This window comes from Chinchilla lanigera, unplaced genomic scaffold (assembly GCF_000276665.1).
Source record: "Chinchilla lanigera isolate Chin_1 unplaced genomic scaffold, ChiLan1.0 scaffold00022, whole genome shotgun sequence".
NCBI lineage: Eukaryota > Metazoa > Chordata > Mammalia > Rodentia > Chinchillidae > Chinchilla > Chinchilla lanigera.
In genome coordinates, this window is record NW_004955423.1 from 9,267,864 (window position 1) to 9,290,845 (window position 22,982).

At 38.0% G+C, this 22,982-nt stretch overlaps 1 protein-coding gene across 3 annotated transcripts in view; it reads left to right on the plus strand.

The window, feature by feature from the left end:
- The window catches only part of Ssx2ip (synovial sarcoma, X breakpoint 2 interacting protein), a gene marked incomplete at its 5' end in the record, with an annotated part of 46,766 nt that overhangs the window by 18,336 nt on the left and 5,448 nt on the right, over nt 1-22,982 (plus strand). For 2 of the 3 annotated variants that reach the window (XR_260961.2, XM_005385153.2), the window contains 12 exon segments: nt 345-475; nt 1,053-1,222; nt 1,880-2,092; nt 5,059-5,169; nt 6,790-6,925; nt 8,986-9,061; nt 9,140-9,317; nt 15,926-16,076; nt 17,387-17,523; nt 17,867-18,040; nt 20,995-21,109; nt 21,516-21,678. Coding sequence is in view for 2 of the 3 variants with exons in the window: in XM_005385153.2 (XP_005385210.1) it covers nt 433-475; nt 1,053-1,222; nt 1,880-2,092; nt 5,059-5,169; nt 6,790-6,925; nt 8,986-9,061; nt 9,140-9,317; nt 15,926-16,076; nt 17,387-17,523; nt 17,867-18,040; nt 20,995-21,109; nt 21,516-21,678 (1,667 nt within the window). 3 annotated transcript variants of the gene reach the window in all.

A 22,982-nucleotide genomic window follows, 5' to 3' on the forward strand; every position in this document is an offset into this window, starting at 1 on the left:
CGAGCCAGAAGGTTGGGCACCGGGGTACTAAAGCATGTAATAGAGAAATATTACTTGATGCAGTCCTGTACCTTAGATCGGTATTGTGAGTCAGCTCAGGTACCACGTCATCTTACGTATGAAGTAACGTAAATATCCTGAGAGAACTTGGGAAGCCTTTAGGCTTGTTCCTTACATACTTTATGCCTATATATGTAATATAATTCTTGAGCTTGACGGTATGGCATATCTACATGGGAATAAATATTGCAAAATCCTTCCATTTTGAAACACACCAAATACTTACACATTGATTTCTTACTTGCTTGCATTTAGATGCAGTTATTCTGTCATTTGTTTTTAAGGAGATGCCTACATAGAAGAGTGACAGCAGCTGGCTACATGTCTCAGCGCTGAACCAGTTCCTCAGGTACCCTGGCTCTGGAAATTGCTATGGGAGATTGGATGACTGTTACAGATCCAGGTCTGTCTGCAGGTAACCAAGTCTGAAATAACTGGAAACCACAGCAGGAGCTGTGAACGTGTGAAGTAGCACAAATATTGAAGATACAACTAAAGAAAGACATAAATGGATGTGAAATACCTAATTTCCACCCTCAATAAAATTACTAGAGAAGAGCTAAGAATGTGCCATAATTAATTTGGTGCAGTGCTATGGATGGATTAATAGATTGCTTGAGTTTTACAATTTTTGAGGAAAATTTTATGCATTTGAGATACATTCAGTAGCTACTTCAATATGTTTCTCTGATTTATTCCTTTAATGACAGGAACTTTGAATGACATAGACAAGTGTGTTTTCTCAACTGTGTTTACAAACCTGAAGCAGTGGAGCTTAAGGTGGCTTGGCACCTAATATGCCTACTGAGAAGGCCACTTCAGTTGTATCTTTTTGGAAAAAGTGTGTCTTCCATTTAAAAATGGCTCTATCCTAATTTGAAAATACTTACATATATGAATTTATTTACTGTATATTATATAAAATCTTTAGTGGTGGTGGTTATTGTCACATGCATTTTTATAAATTATATGAGTGCTTATTTTTTTTTCAGAAAGCAAAAATATCTCTCAATATACCTCAGAAACAAAGATGTCTCCATCAAGTTTATACTCACAGCAAGTGCTATGTTCTTCAGTACCTTTATCAAAAAATGTACACAGTTTTTTCAGTGCCTTCTGCACAGAAGAGAATATTGAACAAAGTATTTCATATCTTGATCAGGTAACATGTTTTTTTAAGAAGCAGTGGTGAAAGTCATGTTATATAGCAGAGCATATCCTAGCAAAGCTACAGAAAAATATCCATTGGGCACAGGTATGCTACATGGTGGCCTGAGACTTAGGTTTGCAGAGAACCTCTGTGATCATCTAGTCTAATACTAGGTTACATGTTCTGCTTGGAGCGGGTCAGCCTTCCCATTATCCTAGGCTCTTCCACAAGAGCAGGGTCTAGAAGAAGCCCAGTTTTTAAAGTTTTTGTTCTTTGGGATAGTATTTCCTTAATAATCTTGGGCAGGTTTTCTGTTTCTTTCAGAAAAGACTCCTATCTATTATTCTGTTAAATTTTTAATTGACAAGTAAACTTGTATATATTTATTATGCATAACATGTTTTGAAGTACGTATACATTGTGGAGTGGCTCAGTTGAGCTAGTTCATAGATACATGCATACCTCATACTTGATACCTATTCTCAGCAGTTGTTTTTTTTTATTCTCAGCAGTTTTTAAGAATACCCTACATTGTTGTTTGTGATAATCACCATGTCATACAATAGCTCTCTTGAACATATTTTTCCTATCAACTGAAATTTTGTATCCATTGACCAACATCTTCCCAAGGACAACCAACTTTTAAAAGGAAACACTTTCTCTTATTAGGAGTTGACTACTTTTGGATTTCCTTCATTATATGAAGAACCCAAAAGTAAAGAAGCAAAGAAAGAATTAAATATAGTTGCTGTTTTAAATTGTATGAATGAGCTACTTGTACTTCAGCGGAAGAACCTTCTAGCTCAGGAAAATGTGGAAACACAAAATCTGAAACTGGGAAGTGATATGGACCATCTGCAGAGCTGCTATGCAAAACTTAAGGTAGAAATTTCATTTTGATTCTATTTCTACTCCATTATTGTGTAACTCAGTGCTATAAGTATCCACTGACTCTATTTAATAAAAGCTTTAGTTTTTTTTAAACTGCTAATTAAAAGTGAATGTAAAAGTAATTTGTACATATCAATTGTATTACTTTCTAATATTTATATAGAAGGCATTGATTTTATGAACTATCGAGGAGATCTTCCAAAGTATGTTCAGCCATAATTTGCTGAGTCTGTTAAAAAGCTAATTAGGAAATATTTATATTTAGAGGAAAATACAGTAGGGATTCCCCTACCCCATCCTGTCTAGCATAAGAATATTTTTCATACAATTAAATGATGCAGCCTCTTCTAAGACTTTTAAACCAAATTTCAGTAGTGAAAACAGGCTAGGTAAGGCCGGTTACAGGTCCCTGGGGTTCTAGAGAAGACTGTGGAAAAGTGCATTATTAAGCTAACTTTTATCTGAAAAAAGATAATACTTTCACAGGATCATTGACCTGCTATATTCAGATGTAGAACATTTGTCACTGGTTTCTCTTTCTTCCTTTTTTTTAAACTTTCTTTTGTATTTTCCTTTTTTAAAACAAAAACTTCTTTCAGGAGAAGAGGAGCAAGGTGTTTGAAGTATGGTAAGAACTTACATTGTGGGTGTATATTATTTAAAATGTAATATAATCCAAGCCTAATATTTTCCTGAATATCCTAGTATACATTGGGTCTCTGTATTTGTGAGAATCAAAGCCTCTTACTTGCATACTCTTAGGAGATCAGCTTCCTTTCAGCTTTCAATAAGAAAAAATTCAATAAAAATTCAATAAGAAAAATTCTGGGATTTTAAATCTCTGCTCTCCATGAGAGAATAACAGGATCTCTGAATGTAATATTTCAAAGGCCAGTAGGGAGTGTGCCATGAAACAGAAGTGGCATAGTCACCCTGTGAACGCTATAAACCTTAGGGATGTGGAGAGAAGTCCCGTAGCTACTTAGTGACACCTGCCTCTTCCAGTCTCTCGCTGCCTAATGCTATTTGTTTTCTTAGTTCTTATACAGAGATAAAGAATGTCTCCTCTTCGATAACGTTTTAGGTTTTTGTACATCCGGTATGCCTCAGGGCCAGAGATTATTTGGTTGTGTGACCTGGCTGGCTGGGGAACTGTGGGGTCTGGAGGGGAGATTCACTACCTTCGACGCTTGTACAAAGGCTGTGACCTTGGCTCCTTCATTAATCCAAACCAGAGACACCGGAGGGTCCTACTGTGGGTTAGGCTGATCCAGAGTTGGAAACCTAGAGGATAGTATTTTTACTCCTGTACCCCTCGGCCAACTCTTAACAAGTAGCTAGTGAGTGATCATATAATGATGTTGATAAGCTGGAGTCACTACAGCTTTTCTTTTAGGAGTGGTCTTTTCATTAGGACTACCCAGAACAAAGATTATTCCTTTCAGTATGTCTTCTAATTTGGCATTTAACCTGGTCCAGAATCTTTTATTTTGGCTCATCTTTGGATAGAAGTGTGTATTCAATGTGGAAAGTCACTGGTCTGGCCTTGACAGTTTCAAGATCTAGCATATGATTCATTCAACTTGTTGAACAAAATTTTATTGAATATTTATGTTGTAGGAACTGGGTTTCAAAGATGAATGAAACCTTAATCCCTGCACATGAGGAGCTTGCAGTCTAGTGGAATGAAACGCATTAAGGCGTAATTATTTGCTGCATTAATTGTTGTTGGTGTGGGAGATGAGAAAGTCTCACAGAGAGGTCATTCTTTCCTGGAAAAAATATTCCAGGCAGAGTGGTGAACTCATATAAAAGCAGGAGGCATGAGAGAGGGTTGCACTTCAGGGAGCTTCACGTAGCTCTGTAGGGACTGGAGCGTGTACAGCATGAGGAGGAGTGGTGAGAAGTGAAGACACTGACACCGCGTGGTGAGAACGTGTACCAGGCACAGAAACTGGGAAGTGCTGGGGAGGTGTGAACAGGAATACGGGAGGTAAATAGCATTTTGGCGGCAAGGTGAAGAAGTACCGGGGGAGGAGGTGCACTTGGGGTGGACATGTAGGGTCTCAGGCTGGTAATGCAGACAGCTGTGAGCAGACCTTTGCAGAGGTTTTAGACTTGAACTGAAGCGCCCCGGGAAGTGTTCCCACCCTTTTGCAGACTTGGCTCCAAGTCATGTTTGACTCTTTCTCAGTCAAGTGCACTCTCAAGGAGGGAGGATGTTGCAGTATTGCAGTCACTGAGGATACCTTTAGAAGTGTGTTGTAGAAGGATTAAAACGTCTTGAGACCATAATGTTAAGTGAAGTAAGTCAGACACACAAGATTAAACATTGCATGGTTTCTCATACCCGAGAAGCCCAAATTATAAATAAAGAGCACAATAAAACATAATGGGAAGTAGGGAGATAGGTATTTCTCAAATGGGAAGGGGATCAGAGGAAAGAGGGAAGGGACAGGGACGGAAGGAAAGAGGATGAAAAAACGAATTAAGATGTGTTAGCTGGGGATATAGCTCAGTGGCACAGTGCCTGCCTAGCAAGCATGAGGTTGTGAGTTCGATTCCCAGTACCAAAAAAAAAAAAGTATGTGTTATATACATATACCAGCTCCACACAAGGAATGTAAGCATGTACTGCAAAGATGCACTAATAAAAAAGTCTTTAAAATAAGTTTTAAATATGTGGCGTGGCAGCATTATGGAATAAGGGACAAGCCTTTCAAAGGAATCATTTTGAAGCCCTTAAATATAAACTTTGGTATTTAAATGATAAAAACTTGATGCATAGATTTAATTTTGTATTAAGCTCTGTAGTAACTGCTTAAACATTTTGCATGCCATTAAACTTTGATTGTAGCTAACAAACTAGTATATATGACTTCTTGTTACTGGTCTTTTAAGAATTTAGTTGTGAATTCTGTGTTAATTTTAATCAGAATGGCATATGGACATTTTAGGAACAACTGGAAACCTCCAGGAGGGAAATCGTTGGGCTTCAGGAGAGAGACAGACAGTTACAGTGCAAGAACAGGAATTTGCATCAGCTTCTGAAAAATGAGAAGGACGAGGTGGGTTGTTTTTTTGCACATGAAATTTAAGTGACTTTTGTGTGGATTTGTGTGTTTGTGTGTTTTTGTTTTTGGTAATACATGGTAAGAATCACTGAAAAAACTGTTATTCATCATGTATCAGATTGATTTGGTGGTTGTCTGTGTACATATCATGTCATATTTAACTGACAGAGCAGGGGCCTTCCTTCACACAGCCATCTCCTTCCTTCTCTCCCCACCCCTAGGGAATCCATTTGGCTTAGTGAATTAGTTGATGGCGGCCTGGACCACCGTTCCTGCACCAGCGCTCCTTACTGAACACACAGTCATGACCTTTTCTTGGGCACAGAGGTGCTTTAAATGCAGGTCTTTGATTCTGACCTGTGTCAGTACCTGGCGTGCTCCTCTATTTTTGTTTTTGTTTTGTGGTTGTAGGGATGGAACCCAAGCCCTTGTCCAAGCTGAGCACACACCGGCTGAGCTGCAGCATCTCCAGCCCAGTCTGCCCCTTCTTTCACTAAACAATGACATTGTTCCTCCAGGCAAGCAATTGACTAAATGAGCACAGGAGCAGTTCAGTTTTAAAAATCTTATTTCTGGGGCAAAGATGCCAACTTGCTTTAGTGGTTACTTGGTCTAATTCCAATTTCTCATTTGGTGGTGACTTAGAATTATGACATCTTTTGGCATAATTGTAAGTTTTCTTTAGTAGTTATGTGGAACTAAGGAGCTCATGCATTTGAAAATATTATTTTGTGGTGTATCTAAGAAGAAACTTATTTTTATTGCTGTGTAATATAATCCTTGTCTCTGTAGTAACTGTAAAAATACACTTACTTTCAGTGTTTTATATGTTTTAACCAGAAAACATTTAGGGGATTGTCTTTCTTTAAAAACGCTTATAGTAATTTAGAGACTTACTTCACCATATTTTGTTAATCAGTAGTGTATTTACTAAGTGGATAATTAATATCTTAACCAAACCATAAAGTTGCTTATACATATTTCCTGGAGTTACTTCACGTAACATTTTTATTTGAGCTGTTGATTACATTCACTGTCGTTGGTTTGAATATAGTTCATCTTTGAAAGGGAGTAAGTCAGTCACACTAATCTCTAGCAGGGATTGAGAATGGCTATGTAGGATAAAACATACTTCCCATCAAGAACTGCCTATGAAGTCATAGTAGATACAAACTTTGACCACCAGTGACTGACACGTACGTAGGCACTCAGCAAATGATCAGAGGGGAATGACCCTGGTTACCTGCTGCCATGTGCCACTGGCTATTACACCTTGCAGTTAGTTCCTAGTACACTAAAGAAAGTGACTGCAAGGTGACCGTAGAAGGAGGTCACTAAAAATGGCCAATGAATCCTATTTATTTCAAACAAAGCTTTATTCATTTTGATACTTTCCTAAGAGTTTCCAAAGGTAAAAGTGTAGAAGGTAAATTTAGAATTAAAATTAGAAATTTTAGAATTAAATAATAAAAACTGATTAACATAATGATATTTTCAGAAACAGTTTACACTGAAGGAAGACTCATCCTAGAATTTTTAACCTATTATATGGGAAGGTGAATTTGTGAATTTCAACTGGACTTAACCTCATTTGATAGAAAATATTTTTTTCAGGTACAAAAATTACAAAATATCATTGCAAGTCGAGCTACTCAGTATAATCATGATATGAAAAGAAAAGAGCGTGAATACAATAAACTAAAGGAACGTCTGCATCAGCTTGTTATGAGCAAAAAGGATAAAAAAATAGGTAAGCAGCTGGCAAATCGGTGAGCTAAGAGAATAAATCCTGAGAGGTAAGTGTAAATATATTGTGCACGAGTGTTACTGTCACGCTTTATACAGTTGATTTGAGTTGGCGTCTATCCATGTAAACTGGAAATGTAGAAAGTTGGTAAAAACCAAGTCATTTAGGTTTTCCTCGTAAGTTGCATATATTTAATATGACAGGTATAAAATTGATCCACAGAGGAAAGGCTAAGCCCGAGGACAGACACTCTAATTGTCCACAGCAAATATTAAGCATCAGAAATGTGTTTTTGAATATCAAAAGCAGTAGGATTTTAGAGTTAACTTCATAAAATTTTTCATCTGACCAAGTCATTCATGTGAGTTTGAGTTCCTTTCAATGAGGTTAGCTGTGTGTTTTTGAAGCTACAAGTCAAAGATGTACTGTAAAACTGTGTTAATGTCCAGTGGATACTTCTTTGTGGTATTGTTCTTCTGAAAACTTTAATCTACAACTATTCATGCAAGTATGTCTATTATTTCAAGTAAATAGAATAGATTTTAAAAATTTAAGCGGCACACAGAAGTAGAGGTATGCAAAACAGTTTTACTGGCTTGACGTGGACCAGGGAATGAGAAGTGTGGGGATTTTATTTATTGAAGAGTGCTTCCTGAGTGAATTACAGGCAGTCTTCTGACCCACACTGGAGAGCTGCACTCCTGTCTTCGCTAACCTGAACCTGGACTTCAGCAACAGCTGATGAGCACGTGCTTGGCTCTTCTGTGGGCTCTGCCTGCTGTGAGCACATAGTTCACTGTCGCCCGCATTACTGGTATCTCGTGCAGCAGAACTGTTGTATTTATCTGATATTTTATTTTTAAAATTCCTGAAAGGTCGAAAGTGAAGGTGTAATCATAGTTAAGACAAGTTTGGAGGGGCTGGGGATTTAGCTCGGGGCACAGCGCCTGTCTGGCAAGCGCGAGGTCGTGAGTTCGATTTCCGGTACTGAAGGAAAAAAAAAAAAAGACAAGCTTGGAAATGTTTAGGTATTCTGAGTAGGTAAGTCTTACTCATGTGGGTAATCATTAGTTTTAAGGTCAGTTATCATAGTGTTTGTCCATGAAGGAAAGAACAAAATTACAGGAGCAGGATGAAATGCTGAAAGCACAAAATATAACATCTAGTTAGAGTCATTTACTAAAGACTGAATTCTAGAAACTGACCGCTTACATTTGGGGGTATAGATGTTTCCTGTTCCACTCCCAGTTGGGAGTAACATTTTTATTTATTTATTTATTTATTTTATTTATTTTATTTAATTTATTTTTTTTTTTTTTTTGGTTTTTCTCCGGTACTGGGAACCGAACTCACGACCTTGCCCTTTCCAGGCAGGTGCTTTGCCGCTGAGCTAAATCCCCAGCCCCCGGGAGTAACATTTTTATGATGATTTCATTAGCACTAGAGTTGCAATAACTTATTCTCATCGTGTTTCCTTCTTATACCAAATGCATCCATCTATTGTCAGGAGTTGGACTTCTTTGAAGATGCTGATGGGGTGATAGTGGTGTTGACAGAGCATGAGAGACCTTTTCTGCAGAGGCCCAAACAGTAAACATGTTTGATTGTGGGGTCTTTGTGTGTTTTTTACACTTACTGCCTCTGCCATTGTAGAGACGTCTCCACTGACAATATGTACACAAGTAGATGTGACTGTGTTTCTGTCAAGCTTTATTTACAGAATTAGGTAGCTGGCCTGCAGGCTATAGTTTGCCAACCCTTGATAATTAAAATGATAAAGTAACATTATTAAATGCTTACTCCGCTCACCTCTCCTGTATTAAGTGCCTTAACCTTATTTCTTTCAATCGTAACAACTCTGGATGAAAAATGAGCTTAGCAGTAAGATAAGTTCACTGAGATTTCTCAGTGCTTGTAAGCAGTTGAATCACAACTTGAAATTAGGCCTTTTGGCCCCACATCTCATCCTGTACACCAGATGAACTCACATCCCTAGTCTGTAGAGTGCGTTAGACTTTTGAATATGTGTGATAAGAATTCGTTTTGTGTGTTCACATTTGCAGCCATGGACGTTCTAAACTACGTGGGCAGAGCTGATGGAAAAAGGGGCTCCTGGAGGACTGGTAAAACAGAAGCCAGGTAAAGTCTACTCTGCTGAGTCAGTAGTCAAACTTTGCTTTCTCCATTGCCTCTCTGTAATGACAGTTTCTTTCTCAGGAATGAAGACGAAATGTATAAAATTCTCTTGAATGATTATGAATACCGTCAGAAACAAATCCTAATGGAAAATGCTGAACTTAAGAAGGTTCTTCAGCAAATGAAAAAGGAAATGATTTCGCTTCTTTCTCCCCAAAAGAAGAAACCTAGAGAAAAAGCAGATGAGAGTACAGGAACTGTAAGTAGCCTTTTCTCTCTAAGATGGTCTTCGGATCACTGACTAGAACAATCAAGGCATGGATAGGTATGTGCACTGTTGATATCCTTTTTTAAATTTATTTTACAGATAAAAGAAGGAAAACATATTAACAAACAGACATCCATTTACAAAACAGCATAAGAACAATACAAACAATGCAGAGTTACAGACAAAGTGGTAGGAAATTAACCATGGTTGTTACATTACATATTGATATCTTCAAAGTGGTTTCTCAGGAAAACAGAGACATGCAATATTGATCAAAAAGTAATCATATTACAACTATGTTAGCTATCCTGTATATACATACATGCATAATTTCCCCTTCTTTCCCTTCTCTTTTCCCACACCCCAGTTGCCCTTTACTTTTGAGCATTTTCCTTTCGTTTTACAATGTAGACTGGTGAAACCACTGTGGAAATTAGTTTGGAGATTCTTCAGCAAACTAGGTCTAGAGGTCCCATTCAACCCAGCTATTCCCCTTCTAGGTATTTTCCCAGAAGATCTGAAAACTTCATATCACAGTGGTATATGTGCACCTATGTTCATAGTGGTGCAATTTGTAATTGCTAAATTGTGGAAGCAACCCAAATGTCCATCCACTGAGGAATGGATAAAAAAATTGTAGTACTTTTATATAATGGAATATTACTCAGCTATATAAAAAAAACATGAACTTGAGGCTTTTATAGGTAAATGGTCACAACTAGAGACCATACTCATAAGTGAAATAAATCAGAGCTGCATGTGTAAGCAACATATTGTCTCACTAGTGTAAGAACCTGAAAGAGTGAATAAAAACTAGGAGAGGTATGATAGACATTGTGAAACGAAAGGAAAACTATCGAAATTTGAAACTGGACGCTCAATGCTATGCTATCTCCAGTCGCTGAAACAACAAAATTTCCCCTATATGTGTCCCTATGTTTTCCAGACACACCGTGGGAAACATTGGAGATAATCTTCTGAGGACTTCGTCCATGCCAAGCAAGCACTGTGATAAACACTTCATAAGCATTGTCTCATTTTATGTTATTTCATATAGTATATGACAAATTACTTCAATCTGATTGTCCCCATATAGTGTAATTACCCCCACTTTGTAGATGAGGAAACAGGCACAATAGTTAACCAACCCAGTGTGACACATGGCAGAACTAGTCTGCCTAATTGTGTGTTGCACAGAATCAGGTCTGCCTATAAAGTTCACACTCATAACCACAGTACCAATTTTTACTTGTTTAAGTATCAGTATTCTACTTTTCAGAGTGAAATTTTTGTTGACTTTAGGAACCATGTAAGCATTCAGTCCACTCATTTATTTTTTTATTCTTTTTGGTTTTTTTCCGGTACCAGGAATCGAACTCATGACCTTGCACTTACCTGGCAGGCACTGTGCCACTGAGCTAAATCCCCAGCCCCCCACTCATTTATTGAGTGTTCATTCTGTTCTTGTTTGTAGAAAGAAAAACCTAAAAGGATTTTGACTTGTTCCCTCAAGAAGCTCTTTCTAAATTGTTGAGAATGGTGGTGCACACCTGTAATCCCAGCACTCGGGAGGCTGAGGCAGGAGGATTTCTGTGAGTTCGAGGCCAGCCTGGGCTACATAGTGAGATCAAGGCCAGCCTGAACTACATAGTGAGACCCTGTATCCAAAAAAAGCTTTTTCTGGGAGAGACTGACATGGAGAGATGACTGCACGGTTTAATACTGTGATAGGGTGCAAAGGGAAAAGAAGTTAGTGTGGCAGTCACGATCAAAGAAGACATCATGGAGATGACAGTTGAGCTGGTTCTTAACAAAATCAGTGGATGTTTCTGAGGTAAAAGGTGTGAGAAGAGCATTGGATGCAGAGGGAATATCATTGTGAAGCTGGAAAATTAATGTCATGGTGAAGGTTCTTTTTACTTAATTAATTTTCATGTAAGTTTAAATTCTGGGTTCCAACAAGTTCACATTAGTGATTAAAATAAGAAAGTAATAATCATGACAAAGTGCTCATCAGCAGTGAGTCATGAGAATTTTTTTCTTTAAACCTGTATTTGAGGATTGTTCATTTTGTGGGATTACAGATCAGACCAACTGGTAAGCCCGTTCACCTCCTACTTTTTTACTTCCTTAAAAATTGATTTTAGCTGGGCATGGTGATGCACACCTGTAATCTCAGTGTGCTGCCAGGCTCAGGCAGGAGGGTCCCCAGTTCAAGCCCAGAAATACAAAATAAAAAAGGACTGAGGATATACCTCAGTGCAGGGTATATACTGAGGATATACCCCTGTGTTCAGTCTCCAGCGCCACAAGAAAAAAGTCTTAAACTAGTGTTTTAATCCCGTAGGCCCCTTCATCCACTGGGGTTGCACACATGCCAAGACCCCCATGCTGCCTGAACTTATAAGTAGTACTGAACGCTGTGTATACTCTGCTGTCTAAAATCTTGTTTTTCCATACATATATACCTACGAGAAAATTTAATTTACTTATTAGTCGTAGTAAGAGATTAGTAGCAATAATTAATAACAAAATACAATAACAACAATATAATGTAATAAAAGTTATATGTTATTTCCTCAAAATATCTTATTGTTCTCATGTACTGTATTTTTGGATCTTGGTTGACTGAGATAACTAAAGCCAAGAATACTATTTTTACTCTCTCCAGCATGATGTTTGTTTGACCTTTTGTATTTAGTTAACATTTTCTCTCAAAGTCAGTCACTTTATCAGTTTTTAACTTTCACTAATACCTTTTTAAGATAAGCGTGATTTACATTTTTTTTAAAGAGTAAGAAAAGGATAACAATAATGGGGGGTGCTTACCAAATTGCAAAGTGGTAGGAAATTATCAATGGTTATTGTTTTACATATTGTTATGTACAAGATAGTTTCTCAGGAAAACAAATAGACAAATAATAGTGAGTTACAGACAAAAGAGGCAGAAGATTATCAATAGTTGTTGTACTCTGCTTAGGTATCTTTGAAAGAAAATAAATAGAACTATACATGAGTAACCAATTGAATAATCATTTACTATTCTCAATGGTTGTTGTAGGAAACACATAATAATAAACATGCATCTATTTATGAAATAGGATAGGAACAATACAAACATTACAGAGTTATGGATAGATTAGTAGGAAAATATCAATGACTGCTGTAATACATGTTGGTATCTTTGAAGTGGTTTCTCAGGAAGACAGAGATACGCAAGAAGGATCTAACAAGTAGTTACAGCCTAAGAGTTGTCAAAAATCAAGTGAGCCATCTGGGGCCATTTTTTGTAGCGCTTTCTCTCCAGCCTACCATCGCATTGGGACCCCACAACCAGTTAGTGTCCTCTCCCCAACTGTCAGCACAGGCAGCAGGAATCCTGTTGCAGGCTTCTCCGGAGCTCCACCACAGCCTGTACCATCAGGGGAAGAATGGCTTCCAGGGAGTCTCCACATGTATTGTGCAAGGTCCTCCTGGTTTACAGCTTCCAAGCAGCTCTCATGACCACAGTCCATAGGACCTCTGACCCCTCGGGCTTAGTCTGCATTCTCATGTTCTCCGAGTCCTTGTTCAGCAGCTGCTTCTCTGCTGACTCGGGACCTTTCTGGTTCTCAATGGCAGGAGCAAGAGTGGCCCATTGTATAGCATGTATTCCCAGGGTTTTTTCCATGTTTGAATGATTCACACACGTCCTTAGGTGGGCATCGGCAGCCGGTGCATGGTGGACCAATTGTGTAATTGTTTCTCTGTGTCATGATAGTTTTCAATTGAGCAGCAGCGGCCGGCCTGAACGCCGGTGCGCCACAGCACTCTCGGCTGCATGGCTCCCTGTGCGCCAGGGGCCTTCCCTCCAGGGGCCTACAAGGCAGGGAGTGAGCTGCCGGTCAGAAGACCGGCGCTCCCCGCCCGTGGCTCCCCATGCGCCAGAGGCCCTCCCTCCAGGGGCCTACGAGGCAGCGTGATTTACATTACTTGGGAGATTTGTTTAGTTTTTGGCCTGTCTGTTACTAACCTTTCATGGCCAGCTTCAGTCAGCTAAAGTGGGTAATAAATCAAGATCTCTGTCAAAATGATCAGTTGCCTCTACTATTCAGCCTGTGAGTAGTAGCCTGTATAATTCTTCATAATTCAAATATTTACATTTGGAGAAATCATTTCTTAAATATTTTTGGTTTTTAAAAGATCCACTTGTCCAGCTAATTTTTCCCTTGAAATTTAATTCAACTATTCTTCCTTTGGAGGAAAGACTGTGGAGCATTATAGTAGAGGGAGTAAGGTGTAGCCTTGGATCACCTGGGTAGCACCATGTTGTAGTCATTCTGTGGCTCACTTGTGCATAGCCAAACACAGACTCAAATTCATGTGATGTGCATGTTTCATGTTCATCTTATGGTGAGAGACTTTTATTCAACCTGGAAAACATATGGTCATTATTAATTTTTTTTTTATTGTAAAGAGAGAAAACAATAAAAATGGTACAGGATTTCAAAACAAGATGATAGGAAATTAACAGTGGTTTTTATATTGTATATTGTTACCTTCAAAATAATTGCTTAGACTACAAGATAGAGGCATGCAAAATTGATCAAACAGTATAAGCACTAACTGTTCCTTTCAATGAATGAATAGAAATTAGTAATACAATTATCTTAGCTATCTTGTGTGTGTATATATACCTATATATATCTATATCTTAATTTTCCCTTCCTTTCTCCATTCCAGTTGTTCTTTCCTTTTGAGCATTTTCTTCCTCTTTCACAATACCTATTGTATTATTTTTTGAACAGATTTGTTGTACAGGTTCAGCATTCTTAAACTGAATTATCTAAAATCTAAATTGCTATAAAAATTTGAAACTTTTTCAGTACCAATATAATGCTACAAGTATAACATTTCACATCTGACCTCATATGACAAGTTATAGTCAAAACACAGACTCAAATATATATAAAATTACCTTCATGCTAGCTGGGCAAGGTGGTGTACACCAAATCTCAGCACTCAGGAGGCTGAGGCAGAACGATCACTAGAAGTTCCAGGCCAGTGTGGGCTACATAATGTGTTCTAAATAGCAAGACTTAGTCTCAAAAAGCAAAACAAAAATTACCTTCACATTGTATTTATAAGGTGTATATGAAACACAAATGAATTCTGTATTTAGACTTGTGTCCCATCCCTAAGATACCGCATTATATGTACGCAAATATTGCAAAATCTGAAACACTTCAGGCCCCAGGCTTTTCAGGTAAGGGATGCTCAGCCTGTATTCTGACAGGCTTTAAGATGTGTGTAAGAGAATATGTGGTTCCTTGGAAGCGTTACTGGCAGACCTGTCTTGAAGCTGGATGGGTGAGAACCAGAGTCACAGCCACATGCTGAGCACTTCCCTGCCTGCTTTGCCTTGAGGACCTTGTGCTCTCTTAGGCCATTGCTGACCTCAGACCATTGACAGGTCTTCTGACTCAGTTTCTCCCTCATTCCTGCTGCATCTGCATGTGGGAGCAGCCTAGTCAGCCCTTCTTTCCTTTCATCTTCTGCCTACTGTTTTTCCCCAGCAAGAACTTTTTTGTTCATATTAGTAAAGCTTATCTGCCTACCTTCTTGAATATTCAGAATAAGTTAGGATTGTTTTATTTAGAGGCAGGTTGTTATGACTTGTGTGTTTTTGGATTGTTTCCCCATATTCTTTATCCTGCCTTTTTTCTCTATAATAGTGTGCCATTAAAATTCACTATATTTTCCTGTGATTTCATGTCTTTGTGCAATAGAGAGAAAAACATCCCTAGCTGTCTAAAAATCATATGAGGAAAATAGAATAAGTAGTTGCTTTTACTTTTGAAATTATTCCGAGTTTATTTGTTGAAGAGCCAAGGATCAACAACAACTTTATCTAATTCCAAGTCTCAGTTCAGCCTCTTGGCTGCATAACACATAATCTTCTTCTAAATCTATGTCTTAATCACTTGCTTGTTGCTGAGATGCGATACCCCACACCCACAATGTAATGGAAAAGTTTATTTTGGCTCACGGTTTTAGTCCATAGTTGGCCAGCTCTAAGACAGGCATGGCGGAAGGGTCTGGTGGAGTAGAACTGATCACATCATGGTGGCCAGGAAACAGAGAGAGAAGGGAGGAGCAGAGGAGGGAGATACACCTTTCCACTAGGCACACCCCCGTGATCTGCTTCTTCCCACCAAGCCCTACCACCTTCTACAAAGTCAGTGATACCACCCCATGGTGCAGTTCTCTCCCCAAAGCTCCACCCATGAACTCATGAATCCTTGGGGGACATCTAGGTAAACCATAACAGTTCCGATGTAGCATTAGATGGATAATGAATATCTCTTTCACAGACAGTTCCATGCCTTTGTCATTACTTGGATTCACATTCAGGGTTGAAGAGATTTGAATTGGCAAGTTTCTATCTTCAATGTTAACTACTTTTTCCTCAAGATATCTAAAGTACTGGGTTGTGTAATAGTAAGATACAACACAAAAATGATTTCAGTAGGATTCTGTGGTAATCAATCTAATGACTACCATCTGGACATAAAGCCACTTTAAGAGACTGGTTTTCATTTTTCTTTCTTCATTTGTAGGTTATCTCTGATGTTGAAGAAGATGCCGGGGAACTGAGTAGAGAGAGTATGTGGGACCTTTCCTGTGAAACTGTGAGAGAGCAACTTACAAACAGCATCAGAAAACAGTGGAGAATTTTGAAAAGTCATGTAGAAAAACTTGACAACCAAGGTAACTACTGCCGCACGGCCTGTGAAGTGAGTTGTAACAGTAACCTGTTAGATTTTCACTCTCTTGGAAAGCCATAGTATGGGCTCAGACCTGAAATTTGTAGCTCAGTTGGTGTTTCAAAGCAAGATTTTCCTTAGTTTTTACTGTGAAATTTGAACTTGAATATGAAAAATATACTTTGCTCTTAGAAAAACTATGTCTATGAAAAAAGGATGTCATGTATCCATGTGCTGTGAATGCAGCATATAATTATAGAGAACTGAGGTCTTTTACTAAATCTTGAACTCCATTCATTATCATATAGTTAAAGATGACCCTTTCTCCAATTCCACATCCTAGCATATTACTAAGTTACAAATAAATAATAATTTTAAAATTATTTTAAAATAATAGATATTCTTTGCCAGATATCAAGAAAGTATATTTCCATTCCCCGTATGTAGCACTTAACAGTTTGGTGGCTGTCTTTTTTAGCCTTTTCTGTATGGATTTGTGAAATGTTTATTTAATCATAGAAAAATTTAAATTATCTCGTACATCTGTTTTATTCAGTGTGCTGTTTTCATTTAACATTGTAGTACACATTGTCACCTGCTCTTATATGTAGGTCTCTGTTGAAGAGTATATCCCTAATATTTTGTATTCTAAATTTGTTAAATAAAATTTGCATGCTTTTAAGTCAGGAAAATTAAGAGTCTGCTCAGGAAATTGTTCATTTAAAGAAAATTTATTTTAAATTGTTCAAATAATGAACTCACTGCTAGTTTAAACTAGTGAAGAGCATCAACAGAAATTGTTGTTAGAGTCACAGTGTTCACTTACATGTAATTTACTCATTGCGGTCATCATTGCCTCTTAGTTAATGGCAAGTACGTCTGGATGTGGTATTTGTTAATGTAATGTGAGAGAGCAAGGTTTATAGTACTGCACTGATCTTTGAAGTAGTATCAGCAAGAACATAATTTATGAATTTTTATGAACATTCTTCTGCGAAAATAGCCAAATTCCAGGCACTTTCTTGAAAACATACGCATTACAAATTAAATGTTGGCAGTAGACCTCATTTTTGATGATACCATTTATTCCCAAAAAGCATATAGATTTAGAGTTGTGAGCTTACACTTGCATTGCCTTTAAAAGTTTCATCTGTGTTAACAATAATGCAATTTTATCATAGCATATGGGAAGGAAAGAACTACCTCTTAGAAAACCTGTGAGAGTCTACAATAATTCTAAGAGCCTTGATTTTTAAGTATACACAAAAAGTAATGGTGGCTGTAAAAGGTGTCAACTTAACGGGTTTGGGTTAGTTTCAAAGGTGCACTTAGAAGGTTTCAATGACAAAGACGTAATATCACGACAAGACCATGAACAAGAAACTGAGAAACTGGAGTTGGAAATTCAACAGTGTAAAGAAATGATTAAAACGCAGCAGCAACTTTTACAGGTAAATGCGAATTGCCTTTTAATGCTGCTCTACCCTCTGAAAGGCCAGAATTTCACTAAATCTTACTAGATTTTTATTCTTTAATATCATAAGGTCTACATATTTGACATTTTCTAAAACTAAACTAAGTTCTCCGCTAGCAGATACATTGCATTCCATTCTTAAATAGTTCGTGCTTTGCGAATGGAGTAGCATTTGAGAAAGGAACTCTTCATTTGACTTGGTGATTCTTTGTAATTTCTGTCCTTGCCATCCAGTTTGACCCGTGTTCTTTGGCTTTGATTTCAACTTGAGGGAGTGTTGCAGGGATCCCCCGGAACTTACTATGTTTTAAAATTAATAGCAGCAGCTCGCTACCGCGTGTGATGATGATACCACTTCACTATTCCGAGATTGTTATTTGTTGGAAGAAAAGGAGCGCCTTAAAGAAGAATGGTCCCTTTTTAAAGAGCAAAAAAAGAATTTTGAGAGAGAAAGACGAAGCTTTACAGAAGCAGCTATTCGCCTAGGATTGGAGGTATTGTAAACAGTTGTGCTTCTGCAAACTCTGGGGCTTGGGGTTGGTGAGCCTCAGTAGAAATTCTGCTAGTTCTACTTAGAATTGCTTCTTTGTTGTCCACTTTTTCTCATAAGCCCTTTACTGATTATCTCATAAATAACCTTAAACTGAAGGAAGATCAGTCATATAAGCTGTTACACAATGGTATCTTTTCCCCCTGATTTGGGAACTGCAATGTAAAAAGAAATTGTGAATGGCTTTCTTTAGTTTAGTTTAGATTGTTTAGTTTCACATAAGAGATCTCCTTTGGGCTTCTGTCATTTATCCACTGTTGCTAGTTATGGTGTAGAAGACAGTAAAAAAGCATGTTTGTTTATTTTTTAAAATGAAAGTACAGTAAAAAAAAAAAAAAAACAATCCCCCTCTATAATCCCTCATTGAGAAATGTATGCCTTAACAGCTAATAGTTTGGATTTATTCATTTAAATGTATATGTACATAACATGCAGAAACACACGTATACTTCTATACTATATACTGTATACTTCTATACTTCTTGGTTTTTAGAGCAGTATATGGCCTGCATGTTGCCATTTCAAAAATTATAAAAGTAATGTCTGAACTTTTTTTTTTAAACTCAAGCCATAGAAAAAGCTACAAAATGAGGAAACATCCACCTTGTGTTTCCCCAGTTTTATTTCTTAGCGGGAACTGCTGTTAAATGTTTGTGTTGGCAATTCTGGGACGTCCCCTTAACTTTAATGTATAGGATTTTAACTTTTTTGGCCTCGATATTAGTCCATTTGTTATCTGCTGTGAAAGATTAAAAACATTTAGTCCCTGTATAGTTCCTCTCTTACCCTACATTCTTCCACATCTATTTCCTCATGATATTGTTAATTTATATTTTTCTGGGTGCACTTTTTTTTTTACTTTAAGCATATGCAGTGCTTTTGTTTAATGTTTATTCAAATTCAGATGGTGTCAGTTAATCTCTGCAGTGAGAGATGAGGAAATTCTTATGGTTATCCTGGTTTTACCTCTTTCCCCTTTACTATTTTTGTTACTGTCTTATTGTCAGGTGTTACCACATTCGTATTCCGTCCTGTAATACAATCCAGGTATAAGTACTTACTGGAAAGTTGAGACTAAAAGGTTGAAAAGCAGAAAACAATGACTGCACTATGCTTACATAAGTATTATTCTGCTTAAAAAAAATGATGTGTTTGGACACAGAAAATATAGTTATTAAGAGTCTGCCACCCAGAAGAGATTATCATTGCCTAGTGAATTATTTGACTTTCTCCATAGCTTCCTTTGTGATTTTCTGAATCAGATTTACAGTGGTGCCTTGGTTCATGAACTTGAGTCTTTCCACAGTTCTGGTCACAAACCATATTGGATGGGAACCAAGTCAAATTCAGGGGCTAGGTTCAGGGTTGACCTTTTGGGGAAATTTGATTCAGTTAGCGTCCAATTTGGTTTTCAACCAGGATTGTGGAGAGAATTGAGTTCATAAACTGATACACCACGCTAGTGTTCGTATATGTCTTGTATCTCGTGCTTTCCTCTTTGGAAGGTTACTTTGAAGTTCCTGTGTTATATATCTTCTCAAGTAACTTTTTCAGAAATAGTACATAAATGATATATTCTGAATCCTGGACTATCCAAAAGTACTTTCTTACTTGATTGGTTTACCTAGGTGTAGAATTTGGCTTTCACCTTTCCCCCTCAAAACTTTGAATTATTCCATTTCTTCTAGTGTTTGGTTTTTGCTGAGAAGCCAGACTGTAACATAATCTATATTATTTTTATTTTTCTCCTCTGTGGGTTCTTCATGTTCTGGAACTCCTGTTTAAAAATGTTTGACCTTTAGAATATTGTTGCAGGTTTACTTTGTGTTCTAAATTTTCAGTATTCTTTTTTATCTTGTGTATCACCAAATGGGGGTCAGTTTTATTAGTTAGCCCTTGAAGTTTTATTTCAGAATTTTTTTAAAGTTCTAATAAGTTTAATTTTTGCTTTCCTTGTATAGCATTTTTATTTTACAGACATTTATTAATCTGATGTTACAACATTTTAAAAGGTATTTCCCCATCTTTTGAATTATCTGTTACCCCGACCAGATTATTTATGTTGACCTTGTTTTTTTTTTTCTTACTTACACTATCAGTTTTTCAAATGTCTGATGATCCATGATTCTGTATTAATATTTATGATTGAAGGTCTCAACATTGGTTATTTGGTAGCTGACACGGATTTCCTCTGCAGTTGTAAAAGTCTGTTTCAGTTGCTGTTTTCCTCAGGGAACAAAATGGTTTATACCAGAATGATCTGTCCAGAGAAAGAGAGAGCGCACGCGAGATCGGCCGTTTCTGAGCCCCATCTATTCCGGAAGATACTTTTGTCAATCTTGTGTCACTCCCAGATCCCAGTGCCTTTCTCTTAGAATCCTTCTGCCAGGGGCCCCGGGGGAGAGTAACTGCAGTGGGAGAGAGGGCGGAAGGAGGAGAGACCTGGGGGTGAGAGAGTTGTGTCGGGTTCACCAGCTGTTCAGAGGGGTGGTGAGTGCCCCCTGGTGGTGTTGGCCGCCCCTAGTGCTGGGAGATGCCTGGGGGACAAGTGAAGTGTTTGATGAGGTCAGTAGTCCTTTTGTTTTTATTTTTGGCGGATGATTTTGCAATGTATTTTTCTGTGTTCTGTATGTTCAAATGTTAGTATTCTGTTCCTCTTTCCATTGTTCAGCTGAACTAAAAATTAATGTGAAAATAGTTACTTGTTTATTGGATGAATTTTTAAAAATTATTTTTTGAACATAGTTTGCATAAATGAAGTTTTTGAAGTTTTTAGATTAATTTATTTGATATCAGTAGCCAGAGAGCAGACGCAGCTAGCTAGAGAAGTCATGGGAAGTTGCGACTCTGGTTGTTGAAGCATTGATTGTTACTTCTTTCCTTTGTTTGTGATGGTAGAGAAAGGCATTTGAAGAAGAGCGAGCCAGTTGGTTGAAGCAGCAGTTTTTAAATATGACTACCTTTGACCACCAGAACTCAGAAAATGTGAAACTTCTCAGTGCCTTCTCAGGAAGTGAGTACTTCACGCGCTCCTTAATCTGAACACTGCCTTGAATGAAATACAGATCGTTAATGTACAGCTTTGGATACCACCAACTTGAGTTCTCTTATTGGACCTAAAGATCTATCACCTTTAATATTTTATTCACTGGAGTCAAAATGGGGGTGGTAGGAATACCAAGCATAGTAAAAGTAACTTTTATAGTGAAAGTATCAAGTTTTTGCAAATTCTCAATCTGGAGATATTTTTAAAAGTAGATCCTCATTAAGGTTTGCAGAATATGCAATAGAGAGAGTTAATTTGTTCTGTCATACTTCACCCAGAATTCAAATAAATTATCCTTGTCTGTTACTTTCACTGTATTTAGTACTTTGCTGTATATACCGCCTTTTTCTCACTCTCTTTTGTTTTTAAACAGGTTCTGATCAAGACAATCGTACAGTGCACTCAAAGCCACAGCAAAAAAAGCCCCCCAGCGTGTCTCATGGGTCTCCAGTTTGCACATCTAACGTGACGAAATCTCTGCCTGCTTCACCAACTCTAGACTCTTGCCAGATGAGTTCCTGTGTATCAGAACATAGGTATTTGTTCAAGCTTGGTCTTTGCTCATACTTCTGCAAATTGCTAACTTCGACATTGCTAGGGAAAAGTTGACATATCAGTGGTATTCGCAGCAGTTGAGGTTTTGAAGAGGGATTTAGTAGACTGATTTATTCATTCTATGATACTTTCTAGGTGTCCAGTATAGATCTTGTGCTAGGTACTGGATATACAGCAGTGGCAAGGTAGCCACGGTCCCTGCTCTGAGCTAAGTCATATGTATCTTTTTGTTTCACATTTAAAATACAGTCTTATTTGCCAGCATCACTTAATATTTTAAGTACTTGCATTAAATATAAAGATGTTCTTTGCTCAGTTTTTGTAAGGTACATGTTAGGGTGTGTCTGTTTCATTAGCATAGAAGGGCAGAGAACTGAGAAGGGCCCATTCATCTTGCCTGATAAAAAAGATGTCCCCAAGGGTGACAGTGTAAATGAGGTTGCTGCCTACCCCTGGAGACCCATAGGTTGGTATCAGTGTTTGCACTGTAGCATTTTCCTCTCTCAAGTTGTTAAATCATTTTCTAAGCTACAGTATCAACACTACCTCACGTCCTGTTCCAAGATAAACTTTGAACTATACAGAGAAACAGAGCATTCCTAGTGTGGTAGAGAGGAATAGGAACACTGGAAGGGCTGAGTTGGGAAGTGCAGCAGTGATCTTAATTTAAGTAGGACACAGCAGCCTCAGGCTACCGGCAGTTTGGCAAGTGTGTAGAAAGTGGTGTCAGAGCTGTAGCACATCTGGACTGTGCTCCTGACAGACTGGTATGGAGCTACTTGTTGAGGAGACCCTCTGGCCTTTGGGCCAAGAATAGAATAGCAAAGTAGCTGGACTTTAAAGCGATGTGAAGCTTTTAAAAGGAGGATAAGGCTTGTAATTTTTAGACTTGGAAAAGGTTGGGGGATTAGGGCTCTAGTAAACATTAGGGAGCAACAAGGAGCTGGGTAAGAGGACTGCAGGAGAGCGCGGGTCCCCAAGCTGGGACATACGCGGCACGTGTGCAGCAGCCGGTGCAGTTAGTGAGCGACACTGAGCGGCCTGAGGTAGGGGTGGAGAGGCAGAAACGTGAGAGCTGTGCAGTTGTGGAGGAAATAAGATAATGAACCACTGTCCGCTCATCCCTGGGGCCAGCAGTTATTAACTCAGGATCAGTGTTCTTCCTGTATAGCTCACTCTGCTTCTCCCCAACTTCTGCATTTCGAATTTCACTTCCTAAAATATATTAGTCTTGGTTATTTTACTTTGTTTTGTTTGCGATATCGGGGATCAAACCTGGGGCCTT